Source organism: Colletes latitarsis, chromosome 7 (genome assembly GCF_051014445.1).
Source record: "Colletes latitarsis isolate SP2378_abdomen chromosome 7, iyColLati1, whole genome shotgun sequence".
NCBI classification, from domain to species: domain Eukaryota; kingdom Metazoa; phylum Arthropoda; class Insecta; order Hymenoptera; family Colletidae; genus Colletes; species Colletes latitarsis.
In genome coordinates this window covers 17,995,578-18,017,593 of record NC_135140.1, presented here as the reverse complement: position 1 = coordinate 18,017,593, position 22,016 = coordinate 17,995,578, and the positions used below count along the sequence as shown (strand labels likewise).

Genomic DNA, 22,016 nt, shown 5'->3' with positions numbered 1-22,016 from the left:
CTGTGAAATCTCTCATTTAACCGGTATACGATGGTATACACCTTCCGGCTGACATCACAGGTACGCCAGCTCGTTGGGCATGCGCGAATCGTGCTTGAAAACGATCGAAGGAACGCGTCAACCCTCTATTGCATGAATTTTATTTCATTTTTACAAAATTATATTATTTTTTGGCTATTTTATATATTCGAATTTTATTTTTTACTATCATTATCACTGTTGATGACTGATATTCAATTGTGAATACTCGCGAATTTCATTTGTTATTATTATCATGATAATTAACACCTTCATTGTACAATAAATGAACTAACGTGCAGAGAGCTGTTTAAAAATATTGAAAAATTTTGATAAACGAGAGGAGCTGAGATCCTCCCACAAATAAAAATATTATCTTTACGAAAATACTCGCATGTAACTTGTTGCCTTTTCAATTACTTTAAACATGGTAATATGGAGCCAAGTATTAAAAAATTTCGTGTCCTCCGTTGAATTGCATCGTTTGACCCCTCAAAAGAGTCACGTTTACTTTGGAAAACACTGCAATAGAGGGTTAACATTTTTTTAATTCTCTTTTTAAATCGTTATGGTGGACATTACGATTTTCGGTGGCGAATTCGGCGGTTTCCTGGGAACCTTGACAATTACTGAGGAGAAATCGGCTCACCTCGATGATATTCTTGTTGGTGAGGGACTCGTGGGGTTCGTTGTACTCGGTGTACTTGAGAAGAACCTTGTCCATGTCAGTGCTCGCATACTGATACAACTTGTTACTCGAACTGAAGATAATCAGGGCGATCTCACAGTCGCAGAGCACCGACAGCTCGTATGCTTTCTTCATCACCCCGAATTTCCTTTTGTTGAAGGTCACCTGCAGGCGCACGCCAACAATTCCGTTTACATACCGCGGTTATACAGGGTGATTCTAATATCTGGGTCAGAGACTGTGGAAAACTCAATACTTCGGGAGGTGTTTCACATTTTCTAGCTTAATTTTGTTTTTTAAATAACGGAAAAATCGTTGGAGCATCGCGATATTAAAAATATAATTAAATATCTTATTGATTTATGTAAAAAAAAAAAAAACGAATAGTAAGATAATTTCGTTTAAATAATGATTAAATTTCAAACATTTGCGAAGAATACCTGACGATTCCGTTCGTCCGTGATGCGCGAAATTTGAATCTTCTTCCGACCCATTGTTGCACGGCGTTGTGGAGAAGGGACAGCTCTTCGGAACCACTGGATGGAATATTAAAAACACTGAAACATAAAAACGAAAATGCATCGTTATTCCAATCATTTCGAACGTAAAAGCATTAGAAGAAGGTGTTCGAAGAACGAATAATTCACGAGATACGGTCGAACCTCGATACTTGCACGCTTGCTGATACGGGTACCCCGATTAGTGCATACATTTTTAACGCCATCTTCGTGCAATTACGGTCGACATTCTTTACTTCGAACTTCTCAGTAAAGCAAATAAATGTATTTTCGTTTAAAATATTTCTGAAAATATTCATTTTTCAAACATCCTCGCTAGTATTTGTATACTTGGAAGACCATGGGGGGAACTTAAGGGAGTATTGCTGTCTAGGCTGCCATTTATTCGGCCTTTTTTTGTGATTTTTTTTTTAACCACAGGTAGGTTGTTTTGTAGTGACATTTTGCAGATATATTTATTCGTCTTATAGGTATGTACAGTATTTTTTTCATAAAAAAATATTAAAAATTGCGAGAGTTATAGCTTCTTGTTTAAAAAAACGCATTTAAACTGGCTTACATGATATTTCAAGATCTAGCAGACCGATTTACTTCAAATTTGGAGTTAATATTCAGCAGACACGCCTTTATAGCTGGAACTAGAGATTTAAAAAAATATTGAGTATTACTATTTTTTTTAGTACTATAACTACAACCTTCCTTACGAAGATACTTTAACCCCCTCTGTTTCAAATTATCTGGAATTCTGGAAGCCATTTAGAGCACCTTTTCCAAAAGAGCCATCAAATAAGAAGTTATAATTCCCACGATTTTTAATATTTTTCCATGAAAAAAATATTGTACCTGCTTATAAGATGAATAAATATATCTACAAAGTCTCAGTGCAAAACAGCCTACCTATCGTTAGGAAAAAAAATCACAAAAAGGACCTGGTAGACCGCCACGAGCGTTTGCTCAAACGTACGACTTGATAAAATGTAAACTTTTAATATCGCCGTTGCGGCTGAATCGAGCAACTTTTGCGCGGCACGTCGCGGAACAAAAGGACGCGTGATTTAACTATCCTGACACAAAAAGGACGGGACCATAGAAAGCTGTTAGCAGGAGTTCGCAACGCGCTCGACAGAACTGGACCATGCGTTAAAACCTAGCGGCGAGTATAAAGCACGTGTCGCTTTCCGCGTATCGATTGATGTCGCGAAGTAAACGAGTCAACCAACTTCGACGATGCGTTAAATTCGATGGAAAACAACAGCTGCCGGGAGGCGTATTCCATTCGAACCGTCTAAGCGAGTACTACTTTCCTTTTTTTTTTTTTTTTTCATTCAATTGATACGATCCCTGCGCGATCGCGCGTCGTGCAATCCCCAAATATTACGTTGCCTGTGAAGTTGTCGCTGACTCGGAGGTCGACCTGGTTTGACTTGTGGTTCGATCATGGCGCGAGCTGTTCCAGAAAACGGTGGGGATAATTGCGACAACTCGTCGGATAAAGATTTTCATCGTTTTTCGGGCGGAGACCTCGAGCAACGTTTCAAGCAAAAATTGTCATAAACCAATCGCTACAGCATCTCAGACAACAATTATGACAATCTTTCAAACAGAAATTGTTGCAATTTCTTGGACAGAGATCTTGGCAACTTTCCAGATTGTAATATTATTTTTTTCCACGGGGATCTGAACTTGTAATTTATCATTGCTACTAATACCGCTGTTGGCGTTGCCAGCATTATTATCGTTACGTTGTCGTTACGCAAATTGTAAGAAAGTGTACACGTGATAGTAACAGCGTAATTACGTAAAGGTTTGGTGCGTGTAAAGTTAATCTCAATTATCAACGTATACAAAATTACGATACACGTATAGTCGAAGAGGATCGCGCGAAACAAATAAATTCTCGTGATCGACAGATAAGGAATAGAAAAATTCTACGTTCGATCGTAATCGTAGCTGTTATCAATATTTATTTTGCGTTTCCCTCTGTCGTAAGCTGCGCGGACGCGATAGAAGGCGACGGTTACTGTAGTCAATTAGTCGGGACCTCAGTATCGCCTTCTTTTTCCTAATTCCTGGCATAGTAGAGCTCGCTCGTCGAGCAACGAAGGCAGAATAAATTAATTGGTCTGACGTAACGGTCGACTCGTGGTTTCGGTATTACGAGAGACGATAGGCGATAAGCAACACCGCGAGATGAAAGAAAAAGGTTCCTATCTCTGTTCTTCGTTACCCACACACCGTCGTCCAGATAAGGCCAATGAGTCAATTTTCATTAATTCCAATCGACTCGCGACGATAACGTTTCGCCTGATTTCTCATGGAATTTCGAGCTCCGTTAAACGTGGCTACTTTTCGACCGATTATGCAAATCGATAATGCCGATAACCATCGTCGATACAGTTTTTTCTCAGACACGATCCGATGCACCGGACCTACGACTAGCTTCACTTTATCGAAGCGTTAACCTTAGGATCGAATTATCGGCAATTCGTTAATAACAAGAAACGACGTGCTGGCTAACAAAAAATAGACGAAAGAAGTCGGGAGATACTATAACAGGAGTAGAAAAAAAATGGAAGAAAAGTTGACGATAGAAATGTATTTATAACCTTTAGTTACGTTTTCCAGTTCTGCGAAGTTAGGAAGACATTTATAACCTTTGGTTAAGTTCTTCAGTCTTACGAAGTTTGTTTCACAAGTTTCAGTTACTGGAAATACTCCTTTGCTGTCCTTTGTGCCTCCTTTTCTCAAAGTGGATTTCTTGGTGGACAGGTTTAACTTTCTCGATCATTTCCACGACAATCTACAATTTCTTTTGCTTATGCGTAGTCTAAAAGACACTGCTTTCAATTGGCCTTTCAAAACAATTTGTACAAAACGGAGATTTCGTAATTTAAAATCTGTGTGTTTGTGATTTCTCTGTGGCTCGTAACTATTTCTATACAACTCAAATAAAATTTTGTTTAGTTATTCTTTATATCAATGGAAATTATAATGCTATAAAAATTAAAATCTATAATACAGGGTGTTCGGCCACCCCTGGGAAAAATTTCACACCTTCTCGAATTTTTTCCTAGAAAGTGGTTAGGATTTCGGGGGTATGTCTATTCACCAAAAATGATTGTAATTGACTCCTAGATTCGAAAATAATTTTTTCAGAACGATTTGAAACTTTTCATTTTCGCCGAAAAATTTCAACACCTATCCGATTTTTTTTCTCAAAAGTGGGTAGGATTTCGGAGGTATGTGTAATGACCAAAAATGATTGTACTTGACCCCCGCATACGAAAATAATTTTTTTAGAATGATTTGAAAATTTTGTTTTTTCACCGAAAAATTTCAGCACCTACTCGATTTTTTTTCTCGAAAGTGGATAGGATTTCGGAGGTATGTATATTCACCAAAAATGATTGTAATTGACCCCCACAACCGAAAATAATTTTTCCAGAACGATTTGAAATTTTTGAATTTAATTCTTAATAACTTTTTAACGAAGCCTCAGTCAAGAAATTGATATTCTTGATTTTCGTCTTATTTTGGCCTCTAGAATCCCCCATTAAAATTTTTCCCAGGGTTGACCGAACACCTTGTATAAGATTGAAACCTTGGTGTGTTTCAGAAAATGGTTGAATGAAAATACCAGCCATTCGTCGCGTTCGACGATGGGGATATACTAATTTTAAAAAGGAACTTCGTCAAACGAGCCACCTATGCAAACGAAAATTTCTTTTTCAATTCCTGGCGCCCTGAAATTGACTTTGTCTACGAAAATACGATAAACAACACGGCCACTCTTGCAAAGTACCTATAAAGCAATCTAATTTGGTCGTTCCGACGAAATCAGGGAAGCATAAGGCGGAAGTAAATAATTACGATGTTATTGCAATTAGTACAACGCAAGCGCGTAATAAACGGTCGATCGCTTTCCATTTTATCGTCGATAATTAACGTACGTAATAATCGACTTTGTCGTGCGAGTTTTCCTTCAAAGTGTATCGGGCACATCGAATTACGTTGCACTAGGTATCTCCGTGGCAATTAACGGTAACGATTGGAAAAAGCAGTCAACGAGTTAGCAAAAGTTTTTATTTAAATTATCCGATTAACACTCACAATTAGTTCTCGTAACTGCAGGATTTATAGATACTTGAAACGAAGATGAAAGATTCACACATCCTTCGATATCAGGATATATTCGTGCAGTACTTTTGCAGTTACTCTGCTACTTGAAAAATGATTTAAAATATAAAAACACTGCTCGTGTATTCTTTCTTAACATTTACACATAATATTGTTGCTTAAATGATGCTTTCCTCGCGTTAAATTAACCAATTAATAAATAACAGTGGAGTGTATACGAAGATAAGGGTACAGAATGCGATACGATTTCATAAAGTGACCTAAAAACAGATGCGGCTATACCGAATAAATCAGGATGCTGCTTGATTATACGTAGATTTATATATCCGAGATATAAATAACAAAGCGTCCAACACGACTTATGGTACTTGGCTTTACAATTTCTTCGTTAATAAATTTATACGAAGAAACGTGAACCTCTCTGTTTCTAGAGATTCCCGTGCATCGCGTCTCATCGTAACTAAGTAGATCGATTTATTTATTCGCATTAATCGATTCATAATTCGCTACTCGATTCGATACATCGTGTTTTATTTCGATAAATCAAACGTTGTTCCATTCAATAAATCGATTCGATTCGATGTATCGAATTTCACTCGATTCCAGGTTCGAGTTGCACGAGTACCACCTATGATCTTTCGACAATGACATCTCGTTGTCGTCATCGAGAGTAGACGCGTACGTTGGAACTGATTACTGATATAGTTTCATCAGTGCAATGTCAGCGACAGACGAGTAGGAAAATCAAATTACCTTTGCAACGCAATTAGGTGTAATATGTCTCGAAGGGATTGCAATGAAATCCTCAGAGCAACCCTTTATCCGCTACACTATGAAGCAGTGATTTTCAAACTCTTCGAAGGGCGTCTTCGAAAATCCAAAATGAGAAACAATGATGTATCCAATATTAATCCCATTAATCGAACAACAATTTTATTTTTGTATTCTACTCGCTAAAGACTAAATGGATTAAATTATATTTTTATACAGGATGTTCGGCTACACTGGGAAAAATTTTAATGGGGGATTCTAGAGGCCAAAATAAGACGAAAATCAAGAATACCAATTTCTTGATGGAGGCTTCGTTAAAAAGTTATTAACAATTAAATTCAAAAATTCCAAATCGTTCTGGAAAAATTAGTTTCGGTTGTAGGGGTCAATTACAATAATTTTTGGTGAATAGACATACCCCCAAAATCCTACCCACTTTCTAGAAAAAAATTCGAGAAGGTGTGAAATTTTTCGACGGAATTAAAATATTTCAAATCGTTCTGAAAAAAATATTGTTAGCTGTGGGGGTCAATTACAATCATTTTTGGTCATTAGACATACCCCCGAAATCCTGCGCATTTTCGAGAAAAAAATTCAGAACGTGCAGAACTTTAAACGTTAATAACTTTTTAACGAAGCCTCCATCAAGAAATTGGTATTCTTGATTTTCGTCTTATTTTGGCCCCTAGAATCCTCCATTACAATTTTTCCCAGGGGTGGCCAAACACCACGATAATACAGGAACTAATGATTAGCGCGAAGTATTATGAATTGAAGTATTCAATTCGCCAAGTCATAAGTTTATTCGACTCGAACAATCGAGTATTCGATTCGATATATCGACCTTCGTTCGATTAAAATTCCGAGTTACCCTAATCGCCTACCATTAGCTACGATTCGATAAAAAGCACTTTCACTCGACTGGCATCAGTCGAGTGCTCGGTTCGATTCGATAAGTCGGCTTTCACTCTACTCGAAATTCGAGTGGTCGAATGCCCGCGGACGAGCTCTAGTAAAAACATTGGCTTTAACTTCGTTCTAATTCTAAGCACCATCAACTATATTTACCGAACCCCCTTTCATTCATTCCGAGCACGCGATCTCTCGCTATATGAATTAACGCGCGTTTCACGGGCAAACGTTATTTTTGTCGCGCCTATCTTGTGTATCACGAAATTATGTTGCACCGTCACCGATAGTAATTATATCACACTCGCAAATCCGTTGACATTCGCGATCAGATCAACAAGATTCAATATCGTCGTTCGTCGTACACGCGATTCGGTTCACACGTTACGACAACCAGACAAATACTGATCGAGATCTAGCAATCAGATTATTCGACGCACTTTACATTGTCACGTCTCGCTACCTACGGAGGAAATTAATGTTTCTGAAATCCAGTTGCCATTTATTTTCCAATATTTAAGTAAACTACGAAACCATGGTACAACCTCCATTAGCAGATCTAATAAGAAGACACGGCTGTTCGATTTAAGAGATTTTTGGATAACGGAATATGCTCTGTTTAATAATAAAAAAAAATTTTCTGGTTGTTGATCAGTATACACTGAAATGAATTTTTTTCTCGGAAATGGGTAGGATTTCGAGTGTGTGTCTATTCACCAAAAATGATTGTAACTGACCCCTGCAGCTAAAAATATTTTTTTTAGAACGATTTGAAAATTTTTAATTTTGTCGAAAAATTTCACACCTTTTCGAATTTTTTTCTAGAAAGTGGGTACGATTTCAAGGGTATGTCTATTGACCAAAAATGATTATAATTGACCCCCGCAATCGAAAATAATTTTTCCGGAACGATTTGAAATTTTTGAATTTAATTGTTAATAACTTTTTAACGAAGCCTCAGTCAAGAAATTGATATTCTTAATTTTCGTCTTATTTTGCCCTCTAGAATCTCCCATTAAGAGTTTTCCCAGGGATGGCCGAACACCCTGTATGTAAAAATATAGGTGGTTATAGAAAATCACGAAAGAAACATGGAATGTTTCCCTTTAGTTAATATTAATGAAACTCCTACTGCATTAATCATTTAACTGCCGCGCCCCAGTTAACTCGGGCAACATAGTCGCCAGATAAACAGGGGAAACCATATTTAGCAACAAAAATAATAGAGGACAAAGTAAATGGAGGACCAACAAATGTACAGAATTTAAAAAATTAAAATTTACATAAAAAATAAAGCTTAAATTCAAACAAACCTTGAAATTAAAAACAATATTAAAACATTAATTCTTAGCATTATAATATGTGATTCATAATTGTTAATTAACTTTATAGATACAACGAAGAGTATATCGACCGAAAAGTAGTTCTGTTTTTATACAAGTTTCTATACTAAATTATTATAGTTCGTAAAAGTTTTGAGACTTTGCTAACTCCGCCCTCGTACGTTAATCTAAAAAAAAAAAAAAAAACTTTAAAAGCGTAGTGCAATATCGACGAAATAATAAGGACAGTACCTTAATACCAGATAAAGGAATATATTTGTAAATCGAATCGTGACGTATATTTTCCGTATTACGAAACTCCGCGATTATTATCCACGAGTGTCGTCAGAATGAAAGAGAAGGTTTGCGGAGAAAAGCAACAGAATCGGTTTGTACTTTCTTCGCTGGTGATAATATGTGGAAGAAACACACGCAGAGCTCCGGGCGAGGGAAGGGAAGGGGGCTTTTGCCTCTAGAGCTGTCGTCCGATCGAATTCGGTTTATTATACAGGAGCATAGAACGCGAAGCGAGGGTCAGCGACCAGCGTGTATTTCTCTATTACACGTCGCATTTTTCCCGTTGAATATACACATCGAGACATTTTTACGTTATCTCAATTTATTATTGCTCCATATTCTTCCATTAAATAACAATTCGAATATAAAGACGAAAGAAACGGAACCGCCCTTTTAAAATGAACGCCCCTCCCAAGATCTACCCCGCGTTTGGTCCTCGAGTAAGAAACAAAAAATATTTGATATCGGTAAACGCAATATTAATGTACTTAGAAATTTCATAATTCTATCAATAAGAGAAAATAATTGTATCTTTATTTATACCATCGATTGTCGTTTAGGAGGACCAATATTTCCATAGGTATTCAATCTGTATTGTGTACATTTTCTTTTAATTTCGTAAAGGGTATCAACCCCTTACCGAATAAAATTAAAATGAATTGCGGTGGCGGGATATTTAAATGGCGCCGATCTCGAAAACGTTACACGTTACTCGGGCCAAGTCGCAGACGGACTACTTTAATTCGATGTACCAATTTCGATACGAGCGCCAACACGGGCGGTGATAAGACGGACTTTATCACAGTTAAACCGCGCTCGTCGCGCGGATTTAGCATATAGTATGACACGTTGAACTTTGCCAAACCGTTTGGCACTTGTTCCTCTACAATCGGTTCGACGTCATCTCGATATCGCGGTGAATTCGACCCGCGATCGATCCACCTCTAACTTGCAACGAGAACGTTCAGAAACAAAAATTTATTTACACGACTATCGATTATCGATTCTACTTTCTCGTATTTTAGGTTAATACATTTGTTTAAAGAATCATAATTATTTGATTAACCGAAGTAATTGAACTTTCTACGTCGAAGAAGATTGGGATACGATCGAGTTATTAAACAAATACGTCGAATTGTATTCGTATACCTATGAATTATTCGAATCGATTAATACGTCTTAAAATTGATACCGAAGTCTCGAACAATCTATTCGATAATTCGTGTATATGTTGTACGCAGTTGTGTGTTTCTGGGAATGTTAACTTAATTCTAAACAGTTGCGACGCATAATTAATTAGAAAATATCGCATTCGATAACTCACCGACTCGATACGAGCTCGATCAGTCGAACATCTCGACCAGTCCGTTCTCCAATCGATCGATCTTCTTGCGCGCACTGAATCGATATCAAAACAAAGATGGCGAGATCACGCACTCCTCACAGATGTTGTTACACAATTTAATCGAAGGATTGTATTCAGGCACTCGATCGTTAGACGTTAATATATCCCACAAACGTTTACTCGTCTATAAAACTTTCCTATATCTCTCGAAATGTCTAGTTTCGCAGAGTGCTTCTTCGATTACGCTAGATTACACGAAGGCTTCCGACGGTTTATGTTTATTTGCGGATCCACTTCCTTTCGGCAAACGTTGAACTACAGATTCGAGGAACAGCTTCCATTGGTCACAGAACAGTTTACTTCGTAACAGGCACGTTTTTCAACCTTTTCATTTGCCAGGAAAACATCTAATTTTCATTCGTGAACGTACACGCAAAACGACATGCACGCGTCACGGATATACGTGTATGAATACATACACTCATGCTATGTATGTAGAATATATATATATATATACATATACATGTATGTATAGGTATGTACCTATGAGTGAGAAAATACAATTATCGAGAGGTTAGCCTAGTCAAAGGAGCGAGGAGAAAAGCTCGTTCTCCAGAACGGACGTCAATGGTCCCGCGATCGATATCTCCCCACTAACACCCTCGAGAAAGGTACAATTTTAAGATCAAAACAAAACTTCTCTTCGAAAGCGGTTACGTAGAAATAACACATGAGCTTTTTGGCACGACTCAACTTGCACTCGTTTCTGGCGATAGAATCAACACGCGTCACTTCGCACGCCGGATTTCATCGGTTCGTCAAACATCGACGAGAGCCAATCACGTAAACGATTCGTTAGCGACGAACAACGACGAAAAACTGCCTTTATCTCGGATCCTCTTCGTCTTCTCTTTTTTTTTTTTTTTTTGCTTCGATATCGGTGATTATCGGTATTTTTCTTCTTCGGTTCACTCGCACGAAGAGCCGTCGCTTGTGTTTATAGCGTGGCACGATGCGATCGCGGGTAGAAGCGATTTCTTCAGGATTCACGGCTTACCAGAAATCAGGTTAGCTAGGTTAGAATATCCTGGCTGACTAGAAACGATGACTAGAAACACACGTCTTTCTTAAAATATTTTTCACGTGCGGCGAGCCGTCGATTCGCACTGCTCCGTAGAAGATTCAAATTTAGAAGCGTCGTATCGGACGGTAAAAAAGCGGGCCGCGCGCCTCGACCAGTTCGCGGTCGAGCCTGAAATAAAGATTTGAGGAAGTCGCGTGGAGAGCACGGGAACGAGAGAGCGAGAGAGCGAGAGAGCGAGAGAGTGAAAGAGAGAAGGGAGGGGGGCTGGCCGTGTTGCACATACCAGTCGGTCCACCTCGCCTCTGAAGTTCGCCTCGGCACGCCGAGCTAACGTCGACGAGGCTCGACCGCTGATTGGCTAATGCCGAGATCGACGTCAGACAGCGCCTCGCCAATTGCGTGACGCTCGATGCGCGACGCATGCGCGCCACTTCCAGCCAGAACGGTCGCGCTGGCATTCCAGCTTCGACCGTGCGTTGAACGACGTTGTTCTCGATTTCGAACAATAATAGAAACTGTCAATTAGTTCGTATCTCTGCAAACGTTATTTGCATTAATTCGTTGCCTCTGCAGACGTTCGGTCAAAATCCTGATCGTCGACAGATCGAGACGGAAATCGTTCCACGAAGGTTCAACGAAACGAAACGAAACGATCCGAACGCGAATAAAAATTCGAAGCAATGGAAAAGTACACGCAATTTGAAAGCACGGTCTCGCGCGCGCGCGCGAATAAAAATATTAAGGGAGTTCAACGAGATTGAACGTTTCAATCAATTTTTGCCACGCGATAAAATTACCACAATTATTTGCATTAATACAACCTCGCCGCACGACTCTGTACAGAAACCACTGTATATATGCTTGCTATAAAATGTTTCTTAATTTTAATTTGCTTTCTTGATGCGTTACTCTTCGATCGCTATTGCGATATATATTATGGATATTTTACGTTGGTTTTGCACACTAAAGAGTACCTTACTTTACTACTAAGAGTAAAGAAACAAATAAGTTGTCAACAGTCACGAAGCAATTACAGAAATGGCTTCGAGTCATTCATAAACGCTACCTGCAAACTGTATCGAATGGCGTCAATGTGAATGTAAATTGTATCCATAAAAAGTTTAGATGGCCACGCGTAAAAGTGGCATCTTTACACTTTATTAATATTTCGCTGGCCAGAAATAACATGCGGTTAAAGAATCTAGCCAATGTTTTATACAGTATACCGCTCCATTACCCAAAGTGTACATCGATGGATGAAAATAACGATCGTATTACAGACTGTCTACGCTAACTGACCGATACGAGTGTATTGTTCGAACAGCTGGACAAAGTCGATGGCTTTTGATTCCGGTTTAAATCTAAAAAGTGACTATTCGCACACCTCGCGATAAATATGCTTATATAGATGCGATCGGGGCTTCCAAATTTTCTGTGGAATTTTATCGAAACGCGAAAATTATTTCAGTTACGCTTCGATTAGTTCTGTACTCGATTAATCGAACCGACTCGAGTACTCCATTATTCCAGTGATACGTTATTAATTTACAAATTAATACTTAAATATTGAGATACGGAGATCTTAAATATGGCGACCATTTGTCAGGAACTAGGATTAGCATAGGTCTAAAACTATTAAATATAAAATCGTCTCACCGCTCGATATTTAAAACACTCTTAAAATTTTTTTTTTAAATAATTATCAGATCACGTCAATTCTTGTTGATTTTAAATCGTTTCGCGAATTTCGACTGAATGACCGCTCCATAGACGGGAAACCGTTTTACAGTTTTTTTTTTTTCCTATAGCATTTCGTATTCGCATCGATTCAACGGACAGTTGGACTAAAAGTCAAAGGTGAAAATGCCGAATTTGAAACGACCCGAATACCAACGCTTCGCATATTATAACTGGAATTGCAACAATTAAAATAATTTAATGACTCGAATATTTTATTACTCAAACACAACTAATAAAATTCGAACATTGTTATTCGAATACCCGAGTATTTGAATGTCACTGTTTATTAAAAATCTCCCGAGCCTCCGGAGCCTCGGATTCCTACAGCAATTTATGTTTCAGACTATTTCTGTTAGAAAACAGAAATCATAGCGATGTTTTCAGGGAAATGACAGCGCGAGAAAATTGTTTTCCTGCTGCTGTGGTCGACGTTTGAAACGAATATTCTATTTTCCAATTCATGATCGAAATTGACACGATGGCTGAACGTTCGTGGCTGCTCACGGACGATCATGCTTCTCAGTGGTAGAATGTGACTATTTTTATTTTTAATTGTTTTTAAGCAAAATTGAGATTTTTGTTAAATATTTACAACGTGTAACTATGTTTTATCATTGTTCTTAAATCATTCGAGAATGAAAAGGGTGAAGCAACTGATTCTGCAATTGTTTTAAACGGTGTATCATTGAGTCTTAGATATAAGATGTCGCCTGACGGAGATAGGGTTGCCGTGTTTATCCGTGTGGATGAAGGAATTGTTTGTCTAAGGTCTTTCGTTTGCCGACACAGAGGCAACTGACGCTGTTTAAGGGAAGGAAGGAGTTGCACCCTTTTCCATGACACTGTCACGTGTCCTATGTTTGTCTTTATAAAAACTGAATAACCTGAAATTTCAAATTCTGTCGATATTTACTCGACAGATTTATCCTCGATCGAAAATAGATACTTTTCAATCAAAATATACAGGGTATTCGGCCACCCCTAGGAAAAATTTTAATGGGAGATTGTAGAGGCCAAAATAAGACGAAAATCAAGACTATCAATTTGTTGATGGAGGCTTCGTCAAAAAGTTATTAACGTTTAAAGTTCTGCCCGTTCTGAATTTTTTTCTCAAAAATGCGCAGGATTTCGGGGGTATGTCTATCCATAAAAAATGATTGTAACTGACCCTCGTAACTGAAAATAATTTTTCCAGAACGATTTGAAATTTTTTTTTTTCGTCGAAACATTTCACACCTTCTCGAATTTTTTTCTTGAAAATGCTTAGGATTACGGGGATATGTGTAATAACCAAAAATGATTGTAATTAATCCCTGCAGTCAAAAATATTTTTTTTAGAACGATTTGAAATTTTTTTTTTTCGCCGAAAAATTTAGGCACCTTCTCGAATTTTTTTCTCGAATGTGCGTAGGATTTCGAGGGTATGTCTAATGACCAAAAATGATTGTAATTGACCCCTGCAACTGAAAATAATTTTTTCAGAACGATTTGAAATTTTTTTTTCCCGTCGAAAAATTTCACACCTTCTCGAATTTTTTTCTCGAATGTGCGTAGGATTTCGAGGGTATGTCTAATGACCAAAAATGATTGTAAGTGACCCCCGCAACCGAAAATAATTTTTTCAGAACGATTTGAAATTTTTTTTTCCCGTCGAAAAATTTCACACCTTCTCGAATTTTTTTCTCGAATGTGCGTAGGATTTCGAGGGTATGTCTAATGACCAAAAATGATTGTAATTGACCCCTGCAACTAAAAATAATTTTTCCAAGACGATTTGAAATTTTTTAATTTAATTGTTAATAACTTTTTAACGAAGCCTCAGTCAAGAAATTGATATTCTTAATTTTCGTCTTATTTTGGCCTCTAGAATCTCCCATTAAAATTGTTCCCAGAGGTGGCCGAACACCCTGTATACAGCATTATTTTATCGTATACAGGACGATTAAAAAATGGTGTAAAATTTACAACCACATTCTAGGTCTTCATATCGTACATTTTTCTATCGAGAAGGTAAAAAGAATACTCCTCAACGATGTACAGGACGTTTCAAAATTAATTTCAAAATTGATGCGCTTACGTCTTGCAACCAAGGAGAAAACAGTTTCTTCGCGTCTGTACAGTATAGTAAAAAATCCGCGTCGCGATCGAAATCGAAATTCGCGTTCGACTACGATCGATCGTCGCGCGCGTATCGTCCAAGTTTCCCGTGGGATTCGTTCGCCGTGAAAGCCCCGATGAAATTACGCAGCGAACGTAAGATCGAAACAAGAAAAGCTTGGACAAAGCGTGGCGCGCAACGAAGCCAACCGACGGCCGTTAGAAAATTATTAGAACGCAAACCACCGTCCCAGACCGAACATCGGATAACACGACAACAAAAGATCGTAGTGTATCGTCCAACGTCAACGTCGCGTGAGTAGAGGGAAAAGCTAACGAGATATTATCCATTAATGGCGTGCCGATCAAGTTCCACCGTGAAAGGGGCAAATTGAAGGAGAAACGGACGAACGAGAGATTACGAAGCGAAAGAGAAAATGGTAAGATGAGATTGGAAAGAGAGAAAAAAAATATATAGAGACGCGGATCAGCCAGGAAGGATACTCGAAACGGAATCGAGGGAAAACGTCCTATCGAATCATCGTCCCAGCGAAAAAGGCTCTGCAATGCCTGTCGATATTTAACGAATTATCCCGGGTGCGGGTAAATATAAATCTACTCCAGGTCGGATCGTATGTATTATGCATGAGCTGCAATGTAGCTGTCCCCCTACAGAGGTCGGATAACCTAACCCGTCGAGTGCCGGCAAGTGTTCAATATATCCTAGCCTATCGATCTCGTCGACCGAGCGCGAAAAGACGCGAGAAACGGGACATAGATAAGTAATTAATATTATCCGGATAAGAGCAATAAAGCGCGGCATAGTCGCACTCTGATAGGCCCCTGCACTCGAACCGAGACACCGAAGAACACTGACCATAAGAGCGTCGTGCGCGAAGGTACGCCAGCTACACGCTGAATTGCGTATCCCGATCCATTGGGATCGAGCGTTTCGGACTCTGGATGCTGAGAAGTTCCAGTAACGAATATTTGGACCCTTCTTTCCGACGATACCAAGTCTCACTAACATCCAATCACTACCATTAACCTTAAACGCTTTAATATTTTTGGTGAGAAACTCTAATGTAGATTCCCAAATGTTAGGTTAGGTTTATACCGAATACTTGGACCCTTCTTTCCGACGATACCAAGTCTCACTAACATCCAATCACTACCATTAACCTTAAACGCTTTAATATTTTTGGTGAGAAACTCTAATGTAGATTGCTAAATGTTAGGTTAGGTTTATACCGAATACTTGGACCCTTCTTTCCAACGATACCAAGTAACGCTAACATCCAATCACTACCATTAACCTTAAACGCTTTAATATTTTTGGCGAGATACTCTAATGCATTGTGGATTACCAAATGTTAGGTTAGGTTTATACCGAATACTTGGACCCTTCTTTCCGACGATACCAAGTATCGCTAACATCCAATCACTACCATTAACCTTAAACGCTTTAATATTTTTGGTGAGAAACTCTAATGTAGATTCCCAAATGTTAGGTTAGGTTTATACCGAATACTTGGACCCTTCTTTCCGACGATACCAAGTCTCACTAACATCCAATCACTACCATTAACCTTAAACGCTTTAATATTTTTGGCGAGAAACTTTAATGCATTGTGGATTGCCAAATGTTAGGTTAGGTTTATACCTGCATTCGTAGTTTCATCTTGTACTCGTGCGTAATAAAAATGACGATGATAATGGTATAAGAGGAACGATAAAGTTTAACGAGAAACATTTTCCTCGATCGATGTGACGTGACGTAATCGATTGTGCGATTTTAAATGATAATCGTAAATGGTTTCCTCATTGTTGAAAAACTGACTGTCTACGGTGGTACAGTGCCATCTAGCAATTGTGGTGGCGACAATGGCAGATGTCAAATTGTCGGATGATCTCCGCGCGAGACGAGCACGTAAGGCAACTTTTGTGAGAGGCATCCCGATACATTATGCATTCTAGACTGTGCAAGTTTACGCGAGACGCTTTCGTGACGTTTGCATTACAAAAATACCGCGTAGGATGGGGCTCGAAGAAGCGTTGCGCGGATAGGAAGCGTCGAAAGTCTCGGCATTCCGATTCCGAAGAATGCATTTACTTTGATCCGATGAAAAATAAATAACGCTTCCTGCTCGCTACCTTTCACCCCGTGATTCGAGGAGTCAGGACCGTCTCTGCACCGTTTCGTTTCGAGATACCTTAATGAAATTCCGTTCGTTGCTAAATGGACGTTGAAATGACAGCATTTTCCATAATAATCGTATTTCCGTGTAATTTTGTCCAAATGTAGCGCGCTAACCCCAAACTGATAGAGCGGAACACTCGTTACCGATAGGAGCATTGAGAATGCAGATGGTATGCACAGGTTAGCTAGAAAGTTATAGGAATTCTTAGATTAGTTTCGTGGAAGAGAAAAATGTTTAAAATAGTTTTCTTACGGAACAACGCGTTTGAAATCTCTCCAAACACGTTCTGTTGTTAATAAAAGGAATTGTTTTCCTTACTACCAGTGCCATCGACGGAGAAACGACGAAGCACAACTACCATATCTGCGCAGAAGATACACCGCGCATCTCCTGCCCAGGTATAGTAGTTTAGTTGAGTTTTATGCCTGTTTACACGATTACGGCAGAATGAATTTCAACGATACTTTATATTTAGGTTCCACTTGCTTGTCTTAAGATCTGATTACGTTTTGAACAAAATTGGTCCATGGATAATGGTAGTTATCTCTTGTAGTTTCCTTGGTCTTTGATAGAAGTTCCAAATAAACGTTTCAAATATAATTTAGAGAGAATTCAGATTGACTACGAAACAATCCACACGACAAATGATATCTAATATGCTTTCTTTTTATAATGTACAATAATTTAAAATAAAAATTCATTTCTACAACATAACCTACAAAACGAATCACCTACATTGTTGTATCATTCAAGAAATGTCTATCTCCCTGTAAATTAACCTACAATTTAATTTGCGAGACGAACCAACGTCCAACGACAGACGCTTCTAGCGAACTTTATCTAGGAATGTACCGATGCATGCCCAACCTTTTACGACAAACTAAAATTAAATTCTGCAAATGGAATTCGTCACATATCGTTTCTTATTATTATTTTTTTTTTCGCCAATCCCGCCGGGAGGATAAAAATTTCACGAGAAGCGCAGTATTTCGGAAAGCAACAAATGTCAGTTTGCAACGATCGGCGAATATCACGACGGGACGGACAGTATCGGTTAAACGTCACCGTGGCAAGTTGCACGGCGGGAATAATCGGCTCGCTGAAACGCGGTTAATCATAATGCCGATTATTTCACGACTGGTTATAGGAACCGACGTCTATTTCCGTTTCACGAGCCCATCTCGTTTCTGTCATTCTCGACGCGATGCTATTTACGAGATGACGGCTCGATCGACCAGGTCACACGGTTAAGCGTGGTTCGTTCGATAATGAAGATGGACTTCCCTAGATTTTCCTGAAGAATTTATCCTCGGTGGCTGCGAGTTGGAGCATACACAAACACACACACAGACTGACACGCTGTCCGTATGGCCGACCAAAGGTATCAGCCAGCGACGGAATCGAGAAAATCGCCAGTTGCGCGCAAATCTGACTCCACGAAGCTCTTTTCTATTTTGGTGATTCGGAATAAAATTATTTAATTTTTATTATACGAGTAAAGTTTCATACTCTTCGCTAAATTATAACGAACTTTAAAGAAGTATTAATATTTCTATACAGGGTGTTTCCTTTGCACATTCTAACATCTTTGTGATTTTTGCCGATACGAAATTATCTTTTTACCTTTTTACAATCCTTCAATCGGAAGACTGAAACACACAGAAAAGAAGATAACATATTTTGGATAATAGAATATTTTCGTTTTACAGACAGCTTGGGTATATTAATAATAACGCTTGGTTATTATTGAAGCCGTATACGATCGTTAACTCGAGCCAACGAAGAATGTCTATTTTAAATTTTTCATCGTCCGATAATGGACGATCGACTACGTAACTATTTTCTTTAACCCTTTCAATGGCGAAGTTTAAACACGCACCGTGTGCGGGAGTCCATTACTCGCGTATGTCGAGTATATTCGTAGAACGCCCGTCGGCGTTCGCCGCACGGGATTGACTGTCAAAGTATCACACAGAGACAGCATTCGCTATACGATGAGAAATGTGGCATTGGTGGTGTTCGACGAATCGTGGCTGCCGAAAGGTTAATTTCGTTTCCAATAGCGGAATATATAATCGAATTATAATAATTAAATTCCGATTGCTTTTATTCGATGATTTAATAGGGTCAATCCACGATTTTTAAATCATTTTACGAAAAATCTGGCACATTCGCGAGGATTAGGGTCATCGAAAGAACACAAAAAAAAATTTTGTAAAAAAGATAATTCGAAGGATCGGAAAGAGAGGGTACAATTTTTAAAAACTGAGGTGATTGAAATCTAGTGATTTCTGCAGTTTTTCTTGAAAAAGAGTTCCTCCTATATTTTACTATTGTGAATCCTGAAAAGGTGATCAACAAAGCGAGAGAAACACCCAAGTCTCGTGGTATTTTCGTTAAGAAAATTCAGAAAGAATGCTTTTGAGGGGTTAGATCGAAGACAGTGGGGTTCCTACAGAAATTTCGTCCGCGGTAGCTGAAAGGAAAACGTGGAAACGTTTCGGATTCGAAGTCCGTGTGCGAAAGCAAAACGTGCGCACCACGTGATACGCCGTGCAGCGTTCGATCGGGTCGCGGATACCCGGTGAAAAAGCGCGCCTCGTAGAAAGCGGGGAAAAAAGCGAGGAAAAAGGGAACGGTTAACTAGACTCAGATACCTTAGAGCACTGTAAAAGGGATGTCGGCCCTCGTGATCTCCTTTTGCTCGACGGTGCGAAGGAAAAACAGTACACGTAACAAATACCTTTGGAGAGCCGCGATCAATAGCAATATCGGGACACCTATGGTGTACCCGACGCTGAATATCTACGAATATCGCTCAGATTTCGTTCGACTCCGCTCGCAACGAATTTTTCGACCATCCACGCAACGCAATTGAGACGTATCGTACGCTTGGGGTCGAATAGATAGCGCGTCTCGTATTTGGAACTACGTAAATAAATATTCTCTTGCGTTAAAACTCGGGTTTAAACGCAATTACTACCCTGCCATTTTGTTACGTTTACATACCAACCGATCGAGTAAAGAAACACGCAGAGACTCGTAAAAAGAAGATACATAACCTCGTAATGCTAGCGCCAAACTCGCCTCAAAGTCGCCATCTTGGTTTCGTCAAGGGACTCGACAATTATCGAAGATTACGACTCTATTAACCGATAAATGGTAAATTTGTGTTCGAATGACACTGAATTCAGTTCTACGCTTGATGCAAACAACGAAGGACGAGCTTACAACCCGATAGCGTCCCTTTAAGGGGGAAAGGCTCGAGAACGTTTAGGCAGAAGGAAAATACCAGGTGGCCGCCAAACCTTCCAAACTCCTCCGAACTTCTCGACTAACGCCAGTCGCCCAACGGCTGTCTATCCCTCCGTCAACGACATTCGAGGTCCAGGCGGCGTCTGTTGCCATACCGGATATCCGCTCATCCTGCTCGCCCCGAGCCAAGAAACATCTTGTTCCGACGCTGGAAAATCTCCACGAGCACGGCGGAGCCTCGCTTATAAAATATGAACACGTGTCGCTCCAACAGACTTTCGATAAGTGACTCCGAGAGTCCTCCCACCCTTTTCTCTGCCCCAGAATCTCTCACGAGCTACCGATTATGGCTACCGATGAGACCAATCGCGTTATCAACGCGATACCCGGAGCGATTCGGTAGCAAACTACGATCTCGAATAATATTAACCCTTTTCTACGTTCCTCGAAATAACGTTCTTAGACATTAGCTGAATCAACAGGAAATACGAGACGCGAAAGTCGGATTTTTGAAAAATAAAATAGTACCAAAGTCAGATTCCACGACTCGAAGAGCTTCCCAAGACCGTTTTGTTCGTAACGACGGACGAGCAACGATGCTAATTAATTTAGCTGGCGTTTATTTTTCGTTGAAGATCCGAACACCACCGGCGGTGGCGCGTTATGCGAAAGCGCAAGGTGCCATTTAAGCGTGGCACGTGCGATCTGCGCACTTGGCACGGTACCAAACCAGAGAATGAGTCCAAGCTCCGGAGGTGACGTCAGCAGGTGAATCGTACATCGAGGAGATAAAAAGATTCGGGAGGGTCGAGTAACCTCGTTACAGCCACGGATTGTGGGCGTTTTCGGGTAACGCGCGAGCAACGCCAACGAGAGCAACAGGTTCCTCGGGATCGGTGAAACCCTTCGGAGGAAACCTTCGTCGTGGCGACACGACTGAACCGTTTAGGGGCTTACACCGGGCGGACAAAATTATAAGTCACCCCCGTTCGATTGTCACTAATGTGCACGTAAACGTACGTACTTAAGGGGATTTCTCTACTTCGAAGGGTAGAAAGAATCAATTTTTTTTTTTAATTTTCTTAAAGGACACAGTTTCGAGAACATGCTTGAAAAATTTTATGCTCGGATTCCTAAAAACGATGGAATTTTAGCTGTTCGAAGAACAAAGTAGAATGGATGGAATTATTTTCGAATTTGATAGAATTGGTTCTGCTAATATCGACGTTGTATCGTTTAGAATGCAGAGGGATCGTAGAAAATAATAGATTTTCCTACGCGCATTTATTCGGAGAAAGTTCGCCACGATCGAGCGGTTCTTTGAAAGAAGAAAAAAAAAGGGGTAACACCGATCACTATAACAGTTTCAAGGTGCGCGAGCGAACGCTGCGGAGGAGCAAATTGATTCTCATTCACCCTACGACACGGCAAAGTTACCCTGAAAATAACTCTTGCAGATTATGCGAGGTGAAAGAAGATAAAACGCGTGTAAAAGAGGCTAGTGAAAGTGCGAGCTAATTTAACGTGTAAACTACTCTTGGCCTTTAGAATCGCGACACGTCTTGGGCAATCCGTGCTAAACGCCGATCAATTCTCTTCGATATTAGGGTTGCGACTATTGGAACAACTGAATA

The 22,016-nt window shown here is 39.5% G+C and overlaps 1 protein-coding gene across 8 annotated transcripts in view; it reads right to left on the bottom strand.

Annotated features, from left to right (window-relative positions):
- Mef2 (myocyte enhancer factor 2) overlaps positions 1–22,016 on the bottom strand; it is a 55,002-nt gene that overhangs the window by 7,837 nt on the left and 25,149 nt on the right. For 7 of the 8 annotated variants that reach the window (XM_076768575.1, XM_076768572.1, XM_076768580.1 and 4 more), the window contains 2 exons: positions 1,147–1,263; positions 668–871 (listed from right to left, as the gene is read on the bottom strand). In XM_076768575.1, coding sequence (XP_076624690.1) covers positions 668–871; positions 1,147–1,200 — 258 coding nt within the window. In that variant the 5' untranslated portion in view covers positions 1,201–1,263. Of the gene's footprint in view, positions 1–667; positions 872–1,146; positions 1,264–9,984; positions 11,304–22,016 lie in introns of those variants that run through there. The other variant, XM_076768574.1, reaches the window with a different exon arrangement.